Genomic DNA, 24,949 nt, shown 5'->3' with positions numbered 1-24,949 from the left:
AACATGATGTGTGTCAATTTAAGTGGCCAAATGCTCTTCAAAGATCACAGATGGAAAATTGCAGAAATCAGCTGAATTTTTGTGTCAGAAAAAATTATAAAAAATAAAGGAAAACTGCACCTCCACCACAACAAGTCATTTCAGACACTGTTCAAGAAACAAATCATCTGCTCTCATGCAAAAACAAACTCCACCATATTAATTTACCATACTGGAACTTCAGCCAGGACTGGCTTTTATTGCCTTATGAAATGATTCTTTTTTTTTTTTTTTTTTTTTTTGGAGCTAGAACACATTAAAGGTTTGGTGCACACAGGGATAAAAATTACCCCATGTCCACATTTAAATATATCACCAGATTTTCTTTTTTGTGGACCTAATTTTACACCAAAGGTCCTAATCATCTTGTTCAGATACATGCCATCATGTTTTATATCAAATACCAACAGATAAAAAAGGTAAAACTGACTTGCTCAGTTAGAAATATTATAATGGGTCATGGTTAGACCTTCCATCACCACATTGATTCAAAACAAACATCAAAATCAACACAAAAACTGGTCCCTGAACACAAAATCAAGATTCTGCCATAACCATCCCAATTCCCTGACCTGAATCCTACGGAAAATGAGTGGGATAAACTGAAGACGAGTGAGCACCAACATTTGAAGGATCTGGAGAAATTCTGTATGGAGGACTAGTTAAAATCACTTGCCATATATTCTCAAACCTCATCAGGCATGAAGGGGGGAAAATCAGAGCTGTTTTTCATGCAAATGGAAGTTGCAGAAAGTTTTGAATACAAGGGTGCCAACAATTATGGCCAGGCTGTAGCCTATTAGAGAAAACCATTTATTTCATAATATTATATTCCCCCCACTTAAAATATTATTATTATTTTTTTTAATGAAATGTTTGAATTTTGCTGATTTTTGGACTAAAGATCAACAGGAGAAACAACACAGATTTATTTGTACAGCCTTCTTTGCCCATATTTACCAAGGGTGCCAACAATTTTGTCCATGACTGTAGTTGATTAAACTTATTTAATAGTCCAATTTGAAGATCAAACTTTTGTATGGCAATTGTCTACTTTCTGCTGTTATGTCAAGGATCTTTGTTTTGTTTTTTTTTCAGTTTTCTCTTTTATTTTTTAACAAGTTTCTGAAAATGAACTGTTTTCATTCTTATTTCAGAGTTTATTGAAGAAAATGAGGAAAATTAAGAATTGAGTGAAGCTGATGAGAGAAATAGTGTCAAAATGAGTCGCTCTCAAAACAAATCCAAAGATTTAAAGAAAAGCAGAGCCAAGAAAGCTTTCACCTGCACTCAGTGTGGAAAGAGTTTCCCATACAAAAAAAGCCTTAAGCTTCACATGAGAGTTCACACTGGAGAGAAACCGTTCACTTGTGATCAGTGCGGGAAGAGTTTCTCACAATCGTCAAGCCTTAAGAAACACATGAACATCCACACTAGAGAGAAACTACACACATGTGATCAATGTGGGAAAACATTTTTGTGGCTTTCAAACCTGACAAAACACTTGAGAGTTCATACAAAGGAGAAACCACATTCATGCCATTTGTGTGGAAAGAGTTTTTCATTACTACAAAATTTTAAAGTACATCAGAAAATACATACTGGTGTGAAAGATTACATGTGTTTTGAGTGTGAAAAGACTTTTACTACAGCTGAACAGTTAAAACTGCACCAGAGGATTCACACTGGAGAAAAACCTTACAAGTGTTCACACTGTGACCAGAGATTCAGCCGGACAGAAACCCTGAAAACACATGAGAGGATCCACACTGGAGAGAAACCTTACACATGTGATCAATGCGGGAAGCGTTTCAATCGTTCATCTTCTCTACGCAGACACACAAAAAACATTCACAGTGAGTAGATCATCTTCAGGTCTGATGCTGCACACAATAATGAATCAAGCAATAAAATATCATCTGGATCAAACAAGAGCCATGACAAAGAAACATCATCTAAAGTTTTCACAGTCAATAAAGTTCATCTTCATCTTCAAAAACTGCAGATTTAACCTGGATCAACTCAAAAATAAAGTTCCTCTCTAAAGAACAATTTCAAAAAGTTTTATATTTGTATATGATTTTGCTTCATGATATAAATCATACTGTGTTTTCATATTATGTTCAATTGTCTTATAATGCATGTGTCATTTGTAGTTTTCTTCTTTTAATGAAGGAAAGTTGCTTTTTACAATTTGTTCTTGCTCAGGAAGCTGAAGACTATGCTGTGACATTTTAACCATTGTCTTCACTGTTTTACTTTAAAGAACTATTCATAATTTCACTTACGAAAAGCAGATGCAAGATATACTCATCCATTTACTTTTGCTTTGAGTAATTATTGATTGAATGTTTTTTTATATATATATATATATATTGTATTGACTATTTTTGGCTGCTGGTTGTATTTTTATTGTCATTATCTTTTTCTGAATACAGTGAAATTAGTCATTGAATGGCCCTCACCACAATCCACTGTCCATGCAATAAAACTGATATTTATCTATATTGGTGAATTTTAAACATATTGGGATATGCAATATGCATATGTAGGATATCTCATAATATGTCTTGTTTAGATGTAGACTTGCCACTTACTAAACTTACTAAAACAGAGTAAGAGTCTGAGCAAATAACTGTTCTCAATAGCTGTTTCCTCGACCCAATTAAGCAGCTTCTTCTTCTTTGACATTTTATGGCGTTTGGCAAACCAGCTTTAATAATTTATTTTTTGCATATTTGTCACACGTTAACGTTTTGATCAAAGATTACACATGTAAGGATTAATTAGCTCAAATTTATAATGATTCAAATAAGGAATCGAATCGAAAGATTCGAAACTTGATTAAATTGATTCAGAATTAATAGATTACACTTCTTAACCATTCGTCCAGCAAAGTGGTTAATTCAGCATAATGTATTAACTCAAAAGGTTTATATTATGTTCCTGGCCAAGATCACAAATAAACCAAAATATTACGTTAGGAAATTTTAAAGCTGAGGTAGCTTGATCTAAACACAGATAGAACTTTTGTGAACATAAAGTCAAGACACTTCTTTTAATGAAACAATGATTTATTGAACTACTCTAAGACACAACGCTAATCTACTACACAAATAAACACACACACATTCACACTCACACTCATACAGTTCCGGGGATGAGAAATTACTGAGTTGAAAAGAACCCCAAATGTTCTATCATCTTAACTAGTTCTTAGATCGCAACCTTAGAAAATCACAAAAGCAGAGACTTAGCTTTTAACTACTTAGGGAGTATTTTGCACCAGTTTCAGCGAAGTAAACAGAGATCTTGTTACTTGCGTTTGTGCCGGGAACGGGGGTTCCGGGGGCTCGTCTGAGCGAAAGTTCTGGTTGGTTGCTGGTCGATGACGTAGTTTGGGAAATCCCTCGACGTGGAGGAGTAGTTTTCTGGAGCTGATCTTTCGGTTGCCTGGTTACGCAGGTTGATGCACTGGAAGTTCTTTTGAGTCGGCGTTGCGAGACTTGGAAAAGTTCGGCAGTCACGAAACTTCAGTTCTGTAGAGTTTTGATGGCACCGTTGCGTGCTTGGTCGAGTGGTCGAGCGGTCGAGCGCAGATGGAAAAGCACTCAAACCACAAGAGGCAAAAGGCGTGAGGCGAGAGCTGGGAGCTCTGAGTTCGCTGAGTTCTTGCTGAGTTCGCTTAGTTCGCTCAGTTCTGTTAGGAACATGAAGTTTTAAACGGGCCGCTAGGGCACGTCCCACGATGCTGGGATCCAATGGCATTGCTGAAGGGTCGGGTCACGCCACCCCCTTTCCGTCCTGTAATTCCTTCTGGTACGTAACTTATTAGGAAATGGATTTCTCTGCAATTTTTTTGTTATTAACTTCAATAAACTATTTCGATGCCTAAAGTATACACTATCATTTTCTCATTCATTTTGCTGTGCATCATTCATTCAGACAATTTATTACATATCAAATAAAGCTATATTGCTTGCATGCTAATACATTTGATAACTTCCTTTCCTAAAGGCATATAATGCATAGATTAAACTCCAATGATCACATAAAACACATAATATAAAAGAAAACATGAAAACATATGATACTGTTGAAAAGCTGATTGTTTCTTAAAGATTGTCTCTGCAGTGTACTCAATTGAGACGCTGCGTTGGATTCGGAATGTCAGACGAGAGTGGGACAGGAAGTCCGAAAAACCATGTGAGTCACGCTGGACGCATCATGTGCCATGCCAGCTTAATTTCAGAAGACTGGAGGTTTGTTTCTTAGGTGCTCTGAGACAGAGAGCATTTTCTTCTCTCTGGATGCGTAAGTCGCAGATCTCGACAAAAGCGGTCCATACAATTAGCGTCTGGTGATTATCATGTGATGGTCATGTCTCAGCATTTTGACTGAGAAAGAGGGTCCTTTTGTTTCTTTGGAATATGGCCATTTCTGTTTTGTACATTGTTCTGCAAGTTACAATCTTCTTGTACTCCTTTCGTGAATTAATGTTAACGGGGCAGGCCGGGTCAAGACTAGTGAAGACTTGTAGACTAGCTGGCGTCTACCAGATGGTCATGTGCTGGTTGTGATTAATTTTATGGCTGGCTTGATTCTCTGCAGTTTGTGTGGTGCTCTGTTGATCGAGATCCTACATAATTCCCCCTTTTGGCTGGCGATGTTCCTGGTGTAACATCGGCAGGCACTGGAACAAGAAGGAGAGAGAGAGAACAACACACGCACAAGACACAAACAAAATCTCCATCACTAGCTGAATTCTGGTGCAGGAATTTAGTTATTTTGCCTGGTACAGTTAGAGGCACTTGCAATAACGTAGGGCCGCATCGGTGAGAATTATTGTTAATTTGGTGGTTTTGATTGACCGGAGTATCGGGAGTTCAATGAGGCGGTGTAGACGTGTGTTCGATCAGGTGCTACGTCAGACAGTGCATGGGATCGTATTCAAGGCGGGCTATCCATTGAGGAGTCTCTTTCTCGTAGCGCATGGGCCATGGGAGTAACTAGGCGTTGCGTTTGAGCGTAACCGTTTTGGTATGACTATGAACCGTTCGTTAAGATTTATGACGTTGCTAAATCGTAATTCAGCTCGGAGTTTGTTCGCATGTCGTTTTAAGGTGGCTAGGTTTAGAATGTTAAACAGAGTGCCTACAGCCGCACCAGCCCCAGCAGGGCGCCCAATAATCGTTTGGGACGCCGGTTGTACCCGCTTAATTCAGCCTGGGTTACGATCATTTTCTGTAATTAGCGCAGCATGTGGTTCACATCTGCCTGCGCGTGGGCAAGGACTTCCCGTGTCTGACGGGTGTCGGCCCAAGAGTTTTGGGGGCTGATAGGGTGTAGTGTGTTCTGGAAAACATCGTAGGGTCGAATCGGCCATACACCTTTAGAGGTAGACTTTGCGGTTAGCTATTGGTAATCCTGATTACGCAGAGAAACACGGCGGCGAATCATAACATCTACCTGGAGATAGAAAATAACAACGGGACAGTTAGCCACGACGGTCATGGTTTGGCGGGGTTGCTCAAATCGTTAACAAAATTTCTGGTAGTGATTTGCAACTAATTTGGTGTACTGAGTCAATCCCATCTTCAGGGGCCTAGACTTAAAAGAAAGTTAGGTAAGTTTCTGATGAGGGCTAGAAGGAAGGGACACATAGAGAAAGGGAGAAAAAGGAAAACACGAAGAGACACAATGACACTGACTGAGGTTAGACAGTAAGGATAAGTGTCACATGTGTGGAGCAGCTCCTCTCTGCTGGGCGGAGGTTGGTCCTAGCAGTGCGGCAGAGGAGAACGTTTAGGTGATTTGTGTTGTGTTTAGGAAGTTAGCTGTGTGTTTACCTAGAAGGATAGAAATCATGTTAGTGTGAGGCATAGTCATGAATTGTCGGTCTGTGTCAGTGGGTTTGGTCTTCCCCCTTTTGCTGTTAGTTGGAACCCCAATGTCTCTTTATCTGCTTTTGGTGAACCTATTGAGGAACTGCCTCGCTGCGCTTTTGTCCGATTCTGGTTCAGTCGATAACAGGCGAGAGCTTGTGGGATTCCTTTCAGTGGGGTAACGACTTTTCTGACAGGCGATAGGGAGTGTTCTGCCAAGGATGGCGAAACCATAATACCACACTTTGTTTCCGACAATGAGTTTCTTGAGTGAAGGAGATGGCTAGCATGGGGCTTTACATCCAAATGTCTCTATATTTCCTGCATCATTTTTTTTTTTTCAATTTTGAGTTATGCTCGGTGGCTTGGGTTTCTTGGTTGAAACTGGCAATACATCAGGCATCCTTCTATGTAATCTGCCACATCTTGTTGTATGCCAGGCCACTGTGCCACCTGTTTGAATGGGTAGTAGGTGGTTTTGGCACCACAGTGCACTGCGCATGGTGCATCGTGTGCATGCCTAAGCCACATCCCCCTTTGGCTCTGAGGGACTACAAGCTTTGGCGCAGTTAGGGGCTCAGAGACATATGTGAAGGCACCATTTTGCAGATGCAGCATGTTCTTAATGGATTGGAGGGTGCGGAGGTCTGAAGAAGCGGATTAGTCAAGTGTAGAACTCGTAGGAGAGTAAAGTTCGAAGATGTGAGCAGAAATGGGTAGGTCTGCTGATGTGGGAGGAGGAGGGGTGTTGCATACCAATGGTATGTTGGTGGCGGGTAAGAGCTGTAGCCATCGGGATGGGTGGGAGGGCATGAAATGTATTGAATGGTTGTGATGGGCAAGGGTCGCTGTTGAGCCGGACCACGCCCGCTTTCAGATTGCCCTGGTGATTGTCTGGGCAGTCATGGACTTACGCTGTGGGCATCAGTTTCATTTGGCCACAGTCCGGGACGTCCTTTGCAAAAGAGTCCCTGTACTCATGTAGAATTTCTTTAAGTCTTTGGTGATCTGCTTTCTTGAGTCTGGTGTCCTTTGGTAGGCTTTGGTGTCTGTGCTTCGTTGCTTTGAAGAGATTCAGGCTGCCGGCTGAGTTTTCCTGCCCAGGGGCTAGCACTGCGACAGATACTAAAGTGTCTTGGACATTTATGGCAGTTCTGAGTTGAGGGGGACCTGAGTCCCACGCTTGCAGTGAGCAGAGGGAAGGGCCTTGTTCTTTGCTGCTTGGCGTTGAACTTGAGCTTGGCCTTGACTTTGACACTGCATCGTCACTAAGCAAAATGAAAGGCAACGTCTGTGGCTTGACACTGCGACTCATTGGGGACTACTGACTGGAAGGGCAATGGCTCACGGACTTGCGTCCACAACTTCAGTTGCTTAAAGTCTATCAAGGGTTTGAAGCGATTTATCAGATCCTTTCCTATGAGGAGCGGATAGTTGTTTAGAGGTGAGATGTAGACTGGGTGGATGAGATTCATCGGTCCCACTGTTAGGTGAATTGGGGCCACATGTTTCAGCTGTAGGCCCATGTTTAAGTATGTTTGCAGGTTCAGTTCGCACCTTTGGAGTTTGAAAGTTCCATCAGTTATAGTTCTTTGAATTTTCTCAAGGAGTTCAGTTGACATTAGAGTGATGTCGGCTCCTGTGTCTAGAAGGGCTTCCACTTTGACATGACCCTCGATGGTGATGGGAAGGTAAAACTTTCTCGTTGTACCTTTCTCGGTGAGATCGCCTAGGAGTTGAGGGGCTGGAGTTTGAGATGAGATAGGTATGAGTTCAGGACTGATTCTGTGTTCTTCGGAGGAGTGGCAGACGACCAGGACAGCACTTTCAGGTGACTGAGTTGTTATATCAGCAGGTGTTTGTTGGAGTCTTCTGTGATCTGACGTGTCATGTGTTGAGTCAGTTTCTGTCTCTTGCTCTGGATGTTTACAGAAGCTTTCTTGTCCATCTGAAGTTATGACAGTTACAGTGTTTTTGGGGTAAGGAGAAGAGGTGCTGTTCTGTGTGGTTTGTTGGACCAGGTGGTCGTTGCCTTCTTGTCTGGCCGCTAGTCAGGCCGCAGTGGGTTTCTCTTTCTTTTCCCACTTTCGATCCTCCTTTTTGCGTTTGAAAAACTCTTGCATCATCATTTTCATCAGTTCTTGTGAATCAAAACACGGCAATGTCTCTTCTTCATGTGTAGATTCAGCTTGAGCTTGATCAGTGTGGGATCTTTGTAAGTTCTTTCGTCGATTTGTTGGACTGGTTGCATTAGATTCCCACGAGCCATTTCCTGAGCTTCCTGATGAGGTTGGCCGACTCCATGATCTCTCCCATCGATTCTCACAAGGTCTTGGATGGTACCAGGATTTTTCCCAGTAGCGTTCAGGTGAGTGTTGTCGTCCGCGTGGTCCATCCCAGCGGTCGTTTCTTTGTGTAGGTCGGGCGCCAAAGTGAAAGTCACGTTCTCTGTTGAATGAGGATGGTCTCCATTCTCTAGGAGGTGGCTTGAAGCTTTCTTGGTGTTGGGCGCCCTCTAGGGTCATTTCTTGACATTGTGTGTTAAAATCAAGAACTGCAGTAGACTTGGTGCCTTTTTCTGACGCCATCTTTTGCTTGCCGTAGGCTTTGTGCGCCAGGTCTCGCAGCTGTTGAGACGTCATTGTTTGTGGGCATGCAAGGACGCCAAGGTGGTGGCTTACCGCAGGATGGAGATTTCTCAGAAAGAGAGTCTTAAAGTTCATGTCCTGCTCCATGTCAGGTTCATTACGAGCTCCGAAGTATGCTTCTCTAAGCCGGCTATAGTATGCCTGGGAGGATTCATGACGACCCTGTTTTGTCTCCAGGGCGGCCACCAGTCCTTGCTCTGATTCTGGGACTGCGAATTCTTTGACGAGGGCTTGGCGGAGTGATTGGTAGTCAGCCTTTGTGTGAGACGGCTGTCGGTCCAGGAAGCTCCGTACCTCAGGGCTGGATCTCATTCGCAGAAGGTAAAGTCTGTCTTTGTCAGTAACGTTAGGTCTCATTTCTAAGTGAAAATCGACATCATTCAAGTAAGAGTGGACGTCTTGACCATCTGGCACACTCGGGGTGAATTTGCTGATGTTTCGGGCCAGCTTGTCAAGGTCTTTGAGGTCCATGCCATGTGATGGGTTATGGCTGGCCTTGGGGAGTTCTCGTAGCTTGGGTGTGAGGTAGGTTTCTTCAGAGGGAGCTGGTGAGGGTTTCAAAGTTGCTCCCTCCCCCTTTTGCTCACGTGACATTCCAGGAACATGGGACCCGGGCCTGCTTGGCAGGGGTGAGGGCGGGGCCCGTCGCGTCCTGGTTGGCTCAGGGCGCAGTTCATAAGCATGTATGAGTTCGTTTTTGACACTGTCCAATTCCTCTTTCATGTCGTCAAGTTGTTGAGTGAGGTAACTTATTTCAGTTCTTGCCTCGTTCAGATGTGTTTCGAGGGCTTTAATTCTGCTGTTCTTGTCTCGGAAGTCCAGCCTTGCCTTTTCCAGTAGCTGCTCTGCGTACTGTAGCTTGTCGCTGAGGTCGGCGCGGGCGGACTTTGCGTGCTCCATTTCTTGTGTGTGGTTTGCTAGAGTTTCTTGTAGTCTAGCGATCTCCTCAGTTGCTCTGGGATCCGTCTCATTGGACCCTTCCCGTCGATCTTGAGCCTCCAGCTCTAGCTGCTCGATGTGTCGCTGTGCGCGTTTCAGCTCCTGCTGGAGACAGGCGGCTTGTCTGTCGCTCCGTTTGAGGGAGGCGATGAGGGTGTGACTCAGGGAGCCAGTGATCTTTGCTAGCTCTTTGTGTCCGTAGCTCTGACCTGGATCATGTTTCATGATGCCTGTTATGTTGTTGTCCAGTTGGTCTTGTGTCTGGTGTTTGACAGCTTCGGAGGCTTTGGGTAAGAGGCTGTCCGTCACGGCGCTTAGCCAGATTTCCAGGTCCTCCCAGTGACCAACGGGGTCTGTTGGGCGAGGCATGTTTTGATGCCGTGAGGAAAGACCAGACCACTGACTAACACAGACCTGTAGAAAGAAGAACAAACAAACAAACCAAACCAAAACAGTGGTGTGAGTGTGGTGGTGTCAGGTGTAAGTGGGTTTTGGGTGTGTTGTGTTGAGGTGAGTGTGGTTCTCCCCGCAGGTGGTTCACTGGTGTGCACGCCTCCAGCTAGCGTCGCTATGGAGGAGGCGAGGGGGTACCCACGGGTGTTGTAGCTAGAACAGAGAGAGGAAAGAGGAACAAACACACACAACAAAGAACGGCGTAGTCGTCGGCTGCTTCCCCCTTTTTCTAAAGAGAAGGGAGAAAAGAGACAACAACAAAAGGAACACTTTGGGAATAAGGTAGAAAGAGAGAGATTGGGAGAGAGAGGGAAAGTGAAATACACCTTTCTGGCCGCAGAATGAGTACAGTCAAGTTTTGTTTTTGTTTTCAACTTGATGTATGCTTCTAGATACGGTGCTCAGAAATGGGAATTTCAACACGCCAGGACTATGATTGTTATTATAATCCCCTCCGGGATGAGGGAATATACAATAACAATGACAGTATTGGGTTTGCAGCTGGTAGGATTGACACTGTACACCAATCAGAGCGTTTCTGGAAACGGGTTCACGACTGGCGCCTATCAGTCCTCGCTGGACTCGTTGGGACCTTGGCTGTAGGGATCCACGATGAGAGGGGAAAGTGAGAGTTAGGCACAAGTTTAATTGGCGTTTTCAAGTCGTATGAACATTGATTAAATGTCTTTTAAACAACCAAAATTCTCTGCTTTTTTGATTCTCACAGGCACAATCGAGGAAATAGCAGCAGTAGTTGAATCAAGAGGAGGACAGCTAGGTGAAAGAGAGAGAGTGAGGAGAGAGACAGCCAGTTGGAAATGAGGTTTCGCTCCCAAGTCAGGGAATATGACAAGACTTGATAGGACAATTAAAGCCTTGGTTTGCAAATTAAAATTTATGTTTCAATTCAGTAATGACTGTGGCAGAACTCAAACTATGACAAGACTTGATAGAACAATTAAAGCCTTGGTTTGCAAATTAAAATTTATGTTTCAATTCAGTAATGACTGTGGCAGAACTCAAACTGTAACGCTTTGTTAAAGTTTTAGTCAGCAGCTGTAATCAAATGAATCAACACAAACCATTGAGGTATGGGAAAAGGAACAACTATTGATTGTAAAAAGGAGTCGTTTTCAAATTAATAATGATTGTTCCTGGTTATAATTTAGAAGTTTTCATTAAAAATTGGTCAAGGAAATGATCATTTCTCTACTCAACGTGTATCATTGCCGTCTGAAAAGGGGAAATGTGATTATGATTAAACTTAAAATTAAAATGTTCAATTAAAATCAAAAATTTTAATTGGAATCAGAAGTTTAAATTAGAGATTAAAATTTCCAAATAAAAAAATGTTTAACATAAATTATCACCTTGGCAATGAAAGTTGGCGACCAGATTAAAATGATGCCTCCTTAAAATTGACTACAAATAATCAATGTTAAATCAATCACAGAAATTGCGGTGTGGCAAGGAGATGTGATTATTTATTAAGATTGATCAAAGTATTCAAATTAATCAGCTTAAAAATAGTATTTGATCATAAAGCTTGTAACAGTTTAAATTGGCAATGCAAACAGTCAAAAAGGAGAGAGCCTTAAATCAAAAAAAATAAAATGTTTTAATTTGAGATTTATGATAGGGCTTTAATGGTTTGTTACAATCGCATCAAAAAGAGATTTAACTTTAAAATTGTCAATATTCCTGTCACATGGGAGGAGGGAAGAAATACGAGGAATAGTGTACAGAGATATGAAGTAAAGAAGTTTGCAGAATGATCGTTAAAGTTCAAAGCTTGTGATTGAGTCACCCAAACAACGTTACACACACTGAGTTCAAACACAACGGATCACCCTAACGCTGTGTGCTAACTGCTATTCTTCAAAGCCAGTGGTTTTACATAGGCTTAGCTTTAGCTAGTTTAGCTCTACCACTTGTTAGCGTTAGCTTTAGCTAGTTTAGCTCTACCACTTGTTAGCGTTAGCTTTAGCTAGTTTCGCTATACCACTTGTTGTTTACAAAATGAGCGGGCGGACTGCGCCTGCGCAACGAAACTCTGCTCCGGAAAAGGTGTGTTAGGATATCCGGGTCGCAGCGTTTCTATGGCAACAACCAGCAAGCGAGAGAGTTAAGCAGTTTTAAATACAATGCATGAAATGACAGCGCATTTCGGAATTGCACAGCAAATAAATACTATTTAGATTCTTATAGCACCGTCTCAACTCATTAGAGTGAGGCACATTTATCCGCAGATTCACTGCGATTAATTCAATTTTGTGCTAGCCTGTTTAAACAGCACCACAGCACATATGGACTCAGCCACACAATTTTAAGATCTCAAAATTTCTCCCATAAAGCAACGTGTGGGTGCTCGCGCTGAGCGCCACGTCTTAACTTCACTAACGTTAGTTTTAAGTGAATACTTGGTAAAAGAGCATTAGGTCGCGAGCCTAAAGATCTTAAACCGGGAGTCAGCTTAAGTTTTCACTCTGGAACACGCAGTGTAAAACACTAGCTGCAAGGCCTTTTGACAGAGAGGAAAAACAAGGAACACGCTCGTTTTTCTTCTTTTCTTTGTCTCAATTTCTAAAACTTTACTGCAGTTTAAATTCTTTACACAACAACTCAAAGTTATGCTTTCATTCATTCCAGACTGGCAGCCACAATAAAGCATACAGTACACAATAAACTGTTTCTCTGTCTTTGAACTATTTCTACCGGATAAAACAGAACAAATACCATATAGAATGACTTGTTTTATGTTCAAATAGTTAGATGTGCCCGCATTCTCCACCATCTGTAAGGATTAATTAGCTCAAATTTATAATGATTCAAATAAGGAATCGAATCGAAAGATTCGAAACTTGATTAAATTGATTCAGAATTAATAGATTACACTTCTTAACCATTCGTCCAGCAAAGTGGTTAATTCAGCATAATGTATTAACTCAAAAGGTTTATATTATGTTCCTGGCCAAGATCACAAATAAACCAAAATATTACTTTAGGAAATTTTAAAGCTGAGGTAGCTTGATCTAAACACAGATAGAACTTTTGTGAACATAAAGTCAAGACACTTCTTTTAATGAAACAATGATTTATTGAACTACTCTAAGACACAACGCTAATCTACTACACAAATAAACACACACACATTCACACTCACACTCATACAGTTCCGGGGATGAGAAATTACTGAGTTGAAAAGAACCCCAAATGTTCTATCATCTTAACTAGTTCTTAGATCGCAACCTTAGAAAATCACAAAAGCAGAGACTTAGCTTTTAACTACTTAGGGAGTATTTTGCACCAGTTTCAGCGAAGTAAACAGAGATCTTGTTACTTGCGTTTGTGCCGGGAACGGGGGTTCCGGGGGCTCGTCTGAGCGAAAGTTCTGGTTGGTTGCTGGTCGATGACGTAGTTTGGGAAATCCCTCGACGTGGAGGAGTAGTTTTCTGGAGCTGATCTTTCGGTTGCCTGGTTACGCAGGTTGATGCACTGGAAGTTCTTTTGAGTCGGCGTTGCGAGACTTGGAAAAGTTCGGCAGTCACGAAACTTCAGTTCTGTAGAGTTTTGATGGCACCGTTGCGTGCTTGGTCGAGTGGTCGAGCGGTCGAGCGCAGATGGAAAAGCACTCAAACCACAAGAGGCGAAAGGCGTGAGGCGAGAGCTGGGAGCTCTGAGTTCGCTGAGTTCTTGCTGAGTTCGCTTAGTTCGCTCAGTTCTGTTAGGAACATGAAGTTTTAAACGGGCCGCTAGGGCACGTCCCACGATGCTGGGATCCAATGGCATTGCTGAAGGGTCGGGTCACGCCACCCCCTTTCCGTCCTGTAATTCCTTCTGGTACGTAACTTATTAGGAAATGGATTTCTCTGCAATTTTTTTGTTATTAACTTCAATAAACTATTTCGATGCCTAAAGTATACACTATCATTTTCTCATTCATTTTGCTGTGCATCATTCATTCAGACAATTTATTACATATCAAATAAAGCTATATTGCTTGCATGCTAATACATTTGATAACTTCCTTTCCTAAAGGCATATAATGCATAGATTAAACTCCAATGATCACATAAAACACATAATATAAAAGAAAACATGAAAACATATGATACTGTTGAAAAGCTGATTGTTTCTTAAAGATTGTCTCTGCAGTGTACTCAATTGAGACGCTGCGTTGGATTCGGAATGTCAGACGAGAGTGGGACAGGAAGTCCGAAAAACCATGTGAGTCACGCTGGACGCATCATGTGCCATGCCAGCTTAATTTCAGAAGACTGGAGGTTTGTTTCTTAGGTGCTCTGAGACAGAGAGCATTTTCTTCTCTCTGGATGCGTAAGTCGCAGATCTCGACAAAAGCGGTCCATACAATTAGCGTCTGGTGATTATCATGTGATGGTCATGTCTCAGCATTTTGACTGAGAAAGAGGGTCCTTTTGTTTCTTTGGAATATGGCCATTTCTGTTTTGTACATTGTTCTGCAAGTTACAATCTTCTTGTACTCCTTTCGTGAATTAATGTTAACGGGGCAGGCCGGGTCAAGACTAGTGAAGACTTGTAGACTAGCTGGCGTCTACCAGATGGTCATGTGCTGGTTGTGATTAATTTTATGGCTGGCTTGATTCTCTGCAGTTTGTGTGGTGCTCTGTTGATCGAGATCCTACACACAAGTAAACATAACATGCAGTTTTTAAATGAACTGTTTTTTTATGAAAGGAAATACTTAAATATGACCTGCCTGACAAAGTGAAGTAGACCAAAAGATCCTCAAAAGCTATGTTGAGATCCAAAGAAATTCAGGAACAAATGAGAAACTAAGTAATTGAGATCTATCAGTCTGGAAAAGGTTATAAAGCCATTTCTAAAGATTTGGGACTTGATGTGGTTTCCCATTTCTTCGACTGAAGAAACATTCTTGAGCCTCGGGTTTTGATACCAAAAAGAATAGACTTTATTGCCGAGACAATCAAGCCAAGCCATCCACAGAGAACTAACTCAGTCCGGTTGAGGAAGGGTTCTTATACCTGCCTTCTCACGCACACATGTCAAACTGAATTATTGGGGGTCCTTGGATTTACCATTATTATTACAAACAGATGTTCTTCCCCACCATGGACAAGCTAGAGGCCCCTAACATAAGTTCTTCCTTATTCTGGCCTCTCTAGTGGGACACAGCCTAGCTAGTGGGCCTCTACATATATTGTGTCTATTGTCAAAACAAATCATATAGCTTCGTCATATGAGCTCCACCATATGTGACTTCTGCAACGTCTGCACATTCCATTCACGATCTTTAGATTCTTGTCTGTTTTAACTATTTATACTCACTAGAGCCTGAAAATCATCTCCATACATTGGGAATAACCACAGCACATTTACATTCATGTTCCCAGCAGTTTTCTAAGACTCTTTTAACTGGGTGTATTTCTGAATGCCCTTTTAGAGTAGCCCAATACACCAGTTTCAGCTTCAACCTAAGAAAACCACAAACCTAATAAAAACTACATATAATTTCAAAACAAATCTTTGGGGGGGAAAAACGAATTTTGAGTGTAAATTAGTTTTGTCTCTCGTTCCATTAGATTAGAAGGAGAGGGTGGGGTTTATGACCTATACTGATTTCATCCTCCTGGGGGCGATCGAGACTCTTTCTTCATCTTCAGAGCTCGTGAGGATCACTCGATGTGCGCATGCGCGAGTTAGAGAGCGGAGCTGCGTGAGAGAGAGAGAGAGAGATTTGTCCGGAGAGGGTAAGTCCTCTTTTTCTTCTCTATTATTTGCTTTTTGGCATTCTTCATTTGCATAATTAGGTTTAGTACTGTTGCAGGAATTTGAAGAAAAAATCAGTTTCACGTATGAATAACTGTGTTATTTTATTTATAACGTGTATTCAGTGAAGAGAGGAGACTTTTACTTGAACAATTGTCCTCCATTCAACCGGCAAAAACACTCGCTGTGTCTAATGATTAGTTGATTACAGAGTTGTTTAGGACAAATAGTTCACAAATGAAGTCTTTCTATGAACTGGGTAGCCTACTTTTTTCTTTAAACTTCTTTTGTAATATGAAACATCTTGAGAGGTGTTGAATAATCTCAATGAACCAGCAAATAATAAGAGACTTTCTATGAACTGGATAAATTTTTCTTTAAACAAAATGTATGTCAAGTCAAGTCACCTTTATTTATATGGCAGTTTTAACAATACAGATTGTGTCAAAGCAGATTTACAGTATTAAACAGGGAAACAGTGAGTTAATAATGCAAAACGTATGTTAGTTAATCATGTAGTTGATTAAACGTATTTAATAGTCTAATTTGAAAATCAAACTTTCTGCTATTATATCAAGGTTCTTTGTGGGTGTTTTTTTTTTTCCCACAGTTCTCTTTTTTTATTTTCAACAAGTTTCTGAAAATGAACTGTTTTTATTTTTATTGAGGAGAATGAAGAATTGAGTGAAGCTGATGAGAGAAAACGTCTTAAAATGAGTCGCTCTGAAACCAAACAGAAAGAGTTAAAGAAAAACAGAGCCAAGAAATCTGTCACCTGCACTCAGTGTGGAAAGAGTTTGACAAACAAACAAAGTCTTGAGTATCACATGAGAGTTCACACTGGAGAGAAACTTGTGATCAGTGCGGAATGAGTTTCTCACAATCATCAACTCTTAAAGACCATATGAGCATCCACACTGGAGAGAAACCGTTCACTTGTGATCAGTGCGGGAAGAGTTTCTCACGATCAACAAACCTTAAGGACCACAGGAACATCCACACTAGAGAGAAACTGTACACATGTGATCAATGTGATAAAACATTTTTGTGGGGTTCAAGCCTGAAGATACACCTGAGAGGTCATACAAATGAGAAACCATATTCATGTCATTTGTGTGGAAAGAGTTTTTCATGTCTACAAAGTTTGAAAGCACATCAGAAAATACATACTGATGTGCTAGATTACATGTGTTTTGAGTGTGAAAATACTTTTTCTAGAGCTGAACATTTGAAACGGCACCAGAGGGTCCATACTGGAGAAAAACCTTATATGTGTTCACACTGCGACAAGAGATTCAGACATTCTGAAACCCTGAAGACACATAAGATGATCCACACTGGAGAAAAACCGTATCACTGCACTGAATGTGGGATCCGTTTCAGATGTTCATCTTCTCTACGCAGTCATACAAAAAACAATCACCGTGAGTAGATCATCTTCAGATCCAGCACTTTCAGATCTGGGGTCCGTTCTTCGTACGTCGCTAACTCAGTTAGCTGGATTTGATTGTGGTGGATTTGTCCTGATCTTGGATTGTTTCGTTCTTCGATGCGCATCTCAGACTTGGTGTCATAGCAACAGGTCCGTAAGCTTAAATGTGCTCAGGAGCAGGTTTATTTCACGTAAACAGGATTTAGGCTGCGCTCTTGGCGGGTTATGATTGGTTGAAATGGCGAGGTCACATCTGATTGGTTAAAGCTCACGACTAATGAGGACTGACTCATGTGGGAAAAGAAAAATATCTTGAAAGTAGTGTAGAAAATAATAACGACGATTCACACACAAATGATGACCACAGATACACACACACACACTATATATATAAAGTTTGGGGTCAGTACATTTTTTTTTTAAAGAAATTAACACTTTTATTCACCAAGAATGTATTAAGTTAATGATTAAAAGTTTATTAAAAGTTAACAATAAATAATTTTTTTTAATAAACCCTGTACTTTTTAAATATGTAATTAATGAAAGAACCCTGAAAAAAAAAAAGAAACACAGGTTTCAAGAAATATTTGGCAGCAAAACTGTTGATATTATCCAACATTGATCATTCGAATAATAAATCAGCATATTAGAATGATTTCTGAAGGTTTATGTGACACTTAAGGGCTGATACAAACTGTTGTTTGGTCTGGCCAGAGGAGAACTGGTCCCCCGACTGAGCCTGGTTTCTCCCAAGGTTTTTTTTCTCCATCTCTGTCACCTGTGGAGTTTTGGTTCCTTGCCGCTGTCGCCTCTGGCTTGCTTAGTTGGGGACATTTTCCAGCGATATCGTATACTATTTGAACTGAACTGACGATGATATCACTGAATTCATTGATGAACTGCCTTTAACTGAAAATTGATTGTTACAATAATGCGTTACTTACACACTATTGTGCTGTTTAAATACTGTGCAGTTGCTTTGACACAATCTGTATTGTAAAAGGCGCTATATAAATAAAGGTGACTTGACTTGACTTGACTTGATAAAAGTAGCTGATAAAAATTCAGCTTTTCATCACAGGAATAAATTATATAAAGTATGTTAAAATAAAATTACAAAATTCTGATTTTTTAATAAAATAAATGCAGTCTTGATGTGCAGAACAGACTTCTTTAAAAACTATTACAAGTCTTACTGACCCCAAACTTTTGAACAGTAGTGCATATAAAAATAAAACTATAAATAAAATAACATATCAAGGAAAAAACATGTAACATGGGCAGAACTAACGCATTTAATTTGTTCACTACTTTTTGCCAGCCCTCTCACCTGCCTTTTGCAGCATTTGCTGTGTTTCCCGGTGTCTTTATTACAGTTTGAAATTTTCCATATCCCTCTAATAAAAGCTCTTGCTTCACTTGAGAAAAAAATTGAGCTCACTCTTTTATTATTTCGTCAACCAATCGAATGGGTTGTGATCAGTGTTTCTACTATCGATATATATTGCCTTTTAAACCAATGCACGAACGCGCAATAATCCTAGACAACTCAATCCAGCCATACTAATCATCAACAACAGCTGAGCTCCAAGGACCAAATTAGCCACATCGTAATTAGCACCATGATCTCATCTTAGATGTGTCAGTTCATCTCGGATGTATCGAGCGACGTACGAAGAACGGACCCCTGATGCTGCACATAATAATGAATCAAGCAATAAAATATTATCTGGATCAATCAAGAGCCATGACAAAGAAATATCATCTAAAGTTTTCACAGTCAATACAGTTCATCTTCATTTTCAAAACCAGCAGATTTAATTTAGAAACAACTTGAAAATGAAGTTCCTCTCTAAAGAACAATTTCAAAAAGTTTTATTCTTCTATATGATTTTTCTTCATGATATAAATCATATTGTGTTTTCATATTATGTTCAATTTGTCTTATAGAAGTGTCACCTGTAGTTTTTTTTTTTCTTTTTTTTTTAAATAGGAAAGTAGCTTTTATAAACTGGTCTTGTTCAGGAAGCTGAATGTCAGGGTTGTGTTCTGTTCTGTTTTTCCTAACGTTTTTCCTCCTGTGTTTCTAGTGTAATTGGTTTGTTTTGGTTTCTCCCGTGCCCATATTTGAACTTCCCCTTATTGACTCATTTGTTTACCACTCCCTGTCTCAGTGTATTTATAGTTCTTAGTTCCACACTCCTCTTGTCCATGATTAATGTTACTTGTGTCATTTCATTCTGGTTTATGTTTCATGTTTTCTTCATTAAATATCCGTTTTATAATTATTCCAGTTTCCTGTAAGTTTCCTTCTGGCTCCACTCTATGACAGAGTGACAGAGTCATGGACCTACAAAGATGATCTGGGCTGAGGACCAACTCATGAACCTGCAGCAAGGTGAGCGTTCGCTGGAGGAGTATGTGGAGGAGTTCCTGTATATTTACCATCTAATGAGATTGAGCGATTAGGCGATTAACGCATGCTTCCAGATGGGACTCAAAGATGATTGTTTGATCCAATTGATTACTCCAAATGATTGCTACCATCCCATAGCAGATTGTGTCAATTTTGTTTGCGACCTGTGTGGTTCCCATTCCCAAGTTGAGGTGGAGGATGGTAATCCTCCTCTCATCTGGAAGCATGCAGTCACCCCATCTCATCAAAAGCCAGTATCCTCCACATATCACTCCAGCGAGCTCGATCTCTCCATGCCTCCCACGTGTTCCCAAGTCTTCGCTGGTTCCACCCAGCCTTCCAGAGTCTCCGCTGGTTCTGCCCAGGCTTAAGTGTCCACTTCTCCATAGCACCTTCACATGACCGCTCCTCCAGAGCGCCCTCAAGTGACCGCTTGCCCAGAGTCTCCGCTGGGGTTGTCCAGCCTTCCTGAGCCCGCTCGCCCTGAGCGCTGTCCCAAGCCCCCTCGTCCCAAGCCCCATCCAGAGCTCGCTCCTCAAGAGCTCCCTTCAGAGCCCCAAATGTGCTCTCAAGAGTCCATTCTGGCTTGTAACCCCCTAATTGTTCGCAATAAAATTTTGGGGGGGCTACTATATAACTAAACTGTATGCTCCTCCATGGTCTCCCGAGCTCTCGAACCGGACATGGACCGCTGATCTGTTTGCTCTGCCATGGTCTCCCGAGCTCTCGAACCCGCCATGGCTCCTTGAGCTGTTTACTCCGCCATGGCCCCTTGAGCTGTTTGCTCCGCCATGGCCTCCTGAGCTGTCTGACCCGTCATGGCCTCCCAAGCTCTCGAACCCGCCTTGGTCCATTGAACTGTTGCTCCACCATGGTCTCCCGAGCTCTCGAACCCGCCATGGCCCCTTGAACTGTTTGCTCCGCCATGGCCTCCTGAGCTCTCTGATCCACCATGGCCTTCCGAGTTCTCGAACCCACCATGGCCCCCTGAACGGTTTGCTCCGCCATGGTCTCCCCAGATCTCTGACCTGCCATGACTTCCTGAACTGTCTGATCTGCCATGGTCTCCTGAGATCTCTGACCCACCATCGTCTCCTGAACTGTCTGATCCGTCTTGGCCTCATGAAATGTCTCCCTGACCTGACCAGACCTTTGCTCTGTCATGGTCTCCCAAGATCTCTGATCCGTCATGGCTCCTTGAACTATTTGCTCCGCCATGGCCTCCTGAGCTCTCTGACCTGCCATGGCCCCTTGAACTGTTTGCTCCGTCATGGTCTCCCGAGCTCTCGAACCTGCCATTGCCTCCTAAGCTCTATGATCCTCCATGATCCCTTGAACTGTTTACTCCGCAATGGTCTCCCGAGATCTCTGACCCGCCATGGCCTCGTGAACTGTCGGATCCGCCATGGCCTTCTGAGCTCTCTGACCCACCATAGCCCTCCGAGTTCTCAAACCCGCCATGGCCCCCTGAACGGTTTGCTCCGCCATGGTCTCCCGAGATCTCAGACCTGCCATGACCTCCTGAACTGTCTGATCTGCCATGGTCTCCCGAGATCTCTCACCCACCATCGTCTCCTGAACTGTCTGATCCGTCATGGCCTCATGAAATGTCTCCCTGACCTGACCAGACCTTTGGTCTGTCGTGGTCTCCCGAGATCTCTGATCCGTCATGGCTCCTTGAACTATTTGCTCCGCCATGGCCTCCTGAGCTCTCTGACCCGCCATGGCCCCTTGAACGTTTTGCTCCGTCATGGTCTCCCGAGCTCTCGAAATTGCCATTGCCTCCTAAGCTCTCTGATCCGCCATGGCCCCTTGAACTGTTTGCTCCGCAATGGTCTCCCGAGATCTCTGACCCGCCATGGCCTCCCGAGCTCTCGGACCCACCATGGCCCCTTGAACTGTTTGCTCCGCAATGGTCTCCCGAGATCTCTGACCCGCCATGGCCTCGTGAACTGTCGGATCCGCCATGGCCTCCTAGGCTCTTGAATTCACCATGGCCCCTTGAAGTGTTTGCTCCACCATGGTCTCCCAAGATCTATGAACCGCCATGGCCTCGTGAGCCCTCTGATCCACCATAGCCTCCTGAACTGTCTGATCCGCCATGACCCCCTGAGCTCTCTGACCCACCATGGCCTCCCGAGTTCTCGAACCCACCATGGCCCCCTGAACGGTTTGCTCCGCCATGGTCTCCCGAGATATCTGACCTGCCATGACCTCCATAACTGTCTGATCTGCCATGGCCTCCTGAGCTTTCGAACCCGCCATGGCCCCTTTAACTGTTTGCTCCGCCATGGCCTCCTGAGCTCTCTGATCCGCCATGGCCTCCTGAACTCTCTGGCCCACCATGGCCTTCCGAGTTCTCAATCCCGCCATGGCCCCTTGAACGGTTTGCTCCGCCATGGTCTCCTGAGATCTCTGACCTGCCATGACCTCCTGTGCTCTCGAACCCACCATGGCCCCTTGAACTGTTTGCTCCACCATAGTCTCCCAAGCTCTATGACCCGCCATGGCCCCCTGAACGGTTTGCTCTGTAATGGTCTCCCGAGATCTCTGACCCACCATAGCTCCTTCAACTGTCTGATCCGCCTTGGCCTCCCTAGCTCTCGAACCCGCCATGGCCCCTTGAACTGTTTGCTCCGCCATGGCCTCCTGAGCTCTCTGATCCACCATGGCCTCCTGAGCTCTCTGACCCACCATGGCCTCCCGAGTTCTCGAACCCGCCATGGACCCCTGAACGTTCAGGAGGTCATGGCAGGTCAGAGATCTCGGGAGACCATGGCGGAGCAAACCTGTGTGATCTGCCATGGCCTCCTGAGCTCTCAAACCAACCTTGGCCCCTTGAAATGTCTGCTCCACCATAGTCTCCCAAGCTCTATGACCCACCATGGCCCCCTGAATGGTTTGCTCTGGCATGGTCTCCCGAGATCTCTGACCCGCCATGGCTCCTTGAACTGTCTGATCCACCATAGCCTCCTGAGCTCTATGATCCACCATAGCCTTCTGAGCTCTCTGATCCGCCATGGCCTCCTGAGCTCTCGAACCCGCCATGGTCCCTTGAACTGTTTGATCCGTCATGGCCTCCTGAGCTCTCGAACCCGCTATGGTCCCTTGAACTGTTTGCTCCAGCATAGTCTCCCAATTCTATGACCCGCCATGGCCCCCTGAACAGTTCGTTCCGCCATGGCCTCCCGAGCTCTCTGATCCGCCATGGCCTCCTGAACTGTCTGATCCGCCATGGCCTCCTGAGCTCTTGAACCTGCCATGGCCCCTTGAACTGTTTGCTCCAGCATGGTCTCCCAAGATCTATGACCCACCATGGCCCCCTGAACAGTTTGCTCCGCCATGGTCTCCTGAGATCTCTGACCCACCATGGCCTCCTGAACTGTCTGATACGCCATGGTCTCCCGAGATCTCTGACCCACCATGGTCTCCTGAACTGTCTGATACGCCATGGTCTCCCGAGATCTCTGACCCACCATGACCTCCTGAACTGTCTGATACACCATGGTCTCCCGAGATCTCTGACCCACCATGGCCTCCTGAACTGTCTGATACGCCATGGTCTCCCGAGATCTCTGACCCACCATGACCTCCTGAACTGTCTGATACGCCATGGTCTCCCGAGATCTCTGACCCACCATGGTCTCCTGAACTGTCTGATCCGTCATGGCCTCATGAACTCTCTGCCTGGCCATGGCCTCCTGAACTGTCTGATCTGCCATGACCCCCTTGGCTTTTCTAAATGCCCATTTACAGCAGTTAGAGAGTTAGAGATTTGTCCTGTGCGTCCTCTTTTTCTTCTCTTTTATTTGTTTTTTTTTCCATTCTGCGTGTCTTCATGTGCGTATCAAAAAATGTCCTTCATTCAACCGGCAAAACATTCGTTGTGTCAAATGATAAGTTGATTACGGAGGTGTTTTTTTTTTTTTTTTTTTTTGTACAAATGGTTTCACGAAGTCTTTCTATGAACTGGGTGGTTTTTTCTTCAAACAAAATGTATGTCAAGTCAAGTCACCTTTATTTATATAAGACTATTCACCATACATATTGTGTCAAAGCAGCTTTGTGGTAATAAATAGGATAATAGTGAGTCAATAAAGCAAAACGTATGTTAGATAATCATGTAGTTGATTAAACATATTTAATAGTCCAATTTGAAGGTCAAACTTTTGAATGGCAATTGCCTACTGGTTTTCTTTTATTTTTTTTAAAGTTTCTGAAAATGAACTTTTTTACTTTTATTTCAGAGTTGATTGAAGAAACTGAGGAGAATGAAGAATTGAGTGAAGCTGATGAGAGAAATAGTGTCAAAATTGGTCGCTCTCAAACCGAACAGAAAGATTTCAAGAAATGCAGAGCCAAAAAATCTTTCACCTACACTCAGTGTGGAAAGAGTTTCACAAAAAATCAAAGACTTGAGCATCACATGAGAGTTCACAATGGAGAAAAACCGTTCACTTGTGATCAGTGCGGAAGGAGTTTCTCACAATTGTCAAGCCTTAAGGAGCACATTAACATCCACACTAGAGAGAAACTGTACACATGTGATCAATGTGGGAAAGCATTTGTATGGGCTTCAAGTCTGAGGACACACCTGAGTGTTCATTCAAAGGAGAAGCCACATTCATGTCATTTGTGTGGAAAGAGTTTTTCATTTCTAGACCATTTGAAAGCACATCAGAAAATACACACTGGTGTGAAAGAGTACATGTGCTTTGAGTGTGAAAATACTTTTTCTAGAGCGAGCAATTTAAAAGAGCACCAGAGGATCCACACTGGAGAAAAACCTTCTGTGTGTTCACATTGTGACAAGAGATTCAGCCAGTCAGAACACCTGAAAACACATGAGAGGATCCACACTGGAGAGAAACCGTATCACTGCACTGAATGTGGGATCTGTTTCAGATATTTATCTGCTCTACGCAGTCACACAAAAAACAATCACAGTAAGTAGACCATCTTCAGATCCAGCACTTTCAGATCTGATGCTGCACACAATAATGAATCAAGCAATAAAATGTAATCTGGATCAATCAAGAGCCATGACAAAGAAACATCATTTAAAGTTTTCACAGTGAATAAAGTTCATCTTCATCTTCAAAGCCTGCAGATTTAAATACTCAAAATATAAAGTTCCTCTCAAAAAGAATAGTTTTAAAAAGTTTTATTCTAGTATATGATTTTGCTTCATGATATTGTGTTTTCATATTATGTTCAATGGTCTTCTAATGCATATCTGCCACTTGTAGTTTAATTTGTCTTTCATGAAGTAGCTGTTTACAAACTGTTCTTGTTCAGGAAGAGTCTGTGACACTTTAATAATATTCTTCACAGTTAAAAAAAATAGTTATGATATATTTAGAAAAAA

At 42.7% G+C, this 24,949-nt stretch overlaps 1 protein-coding gene across 1 annotated transcript; it reads left to right on the top strand.

The window, feature by feature from the left end:
• Positions 1–1,049: 1,049 nt before the first annotated feature.
• LOC141326985 (uncharacterized) lies at positions 1,050–24,578 on the top strand. Its single transcript, XM_073835317.1, has 4 exons — positions 1,050–1,827; positions 16,670–17,136; positions 19,581–19,582; positions 24,089–24,578. Exons 1-4 carry the CDS (start codon positions 1,262–1,264, stop codon positions 24,533–24,535), a joined length of 1,482 nt encoding a protein of 493 aa, XP_073691418.1. The 5' UTR covers positions 1,050–1,261; the 3' UTR covers positions 24,536–24,578.
• The last annotated feature ends 371 nt before the right edge of the window (positions 24,579–24,949 follow it).

The sequence above is a fragment of the Garra rufa genome, chromosome 1, assembly GCF_049309525.1.
Source record: "Garra rufa chromosome 1, GarRuf1.0, whole genome shotgun sequence".
Classification (NCBI taxonomy): domain Eukaryota; kingdom Metazoa; phylum Chordata; class Actinopteri; order Cypriniformes; family Cyprinidae; genus Garra; species Garra rufa.
The sequence above is the reverse complement of the archived record's forward strand: the minus strand, read 5'-3'. Positions and strand labels throughout refer to the sequence as shown.

Bases quoted from the DNA above. Each gene is read 5' to 3' on its own strand.
- LOC141326985 (XM_073835317.1), top strand. From the start codon at position 1,262: ATGAGTCGCTCTCAAAACAAATCCAAAGATTTAAAGAAAAGCAGAGCC. The intron at 1,828-16,669 runs ATGTGATCAATG...GAAACCGTTCAC, and splicing joins ACTGGAGAGAAACCTTACAC to TTGTGATCAGTGCGGGAAGA.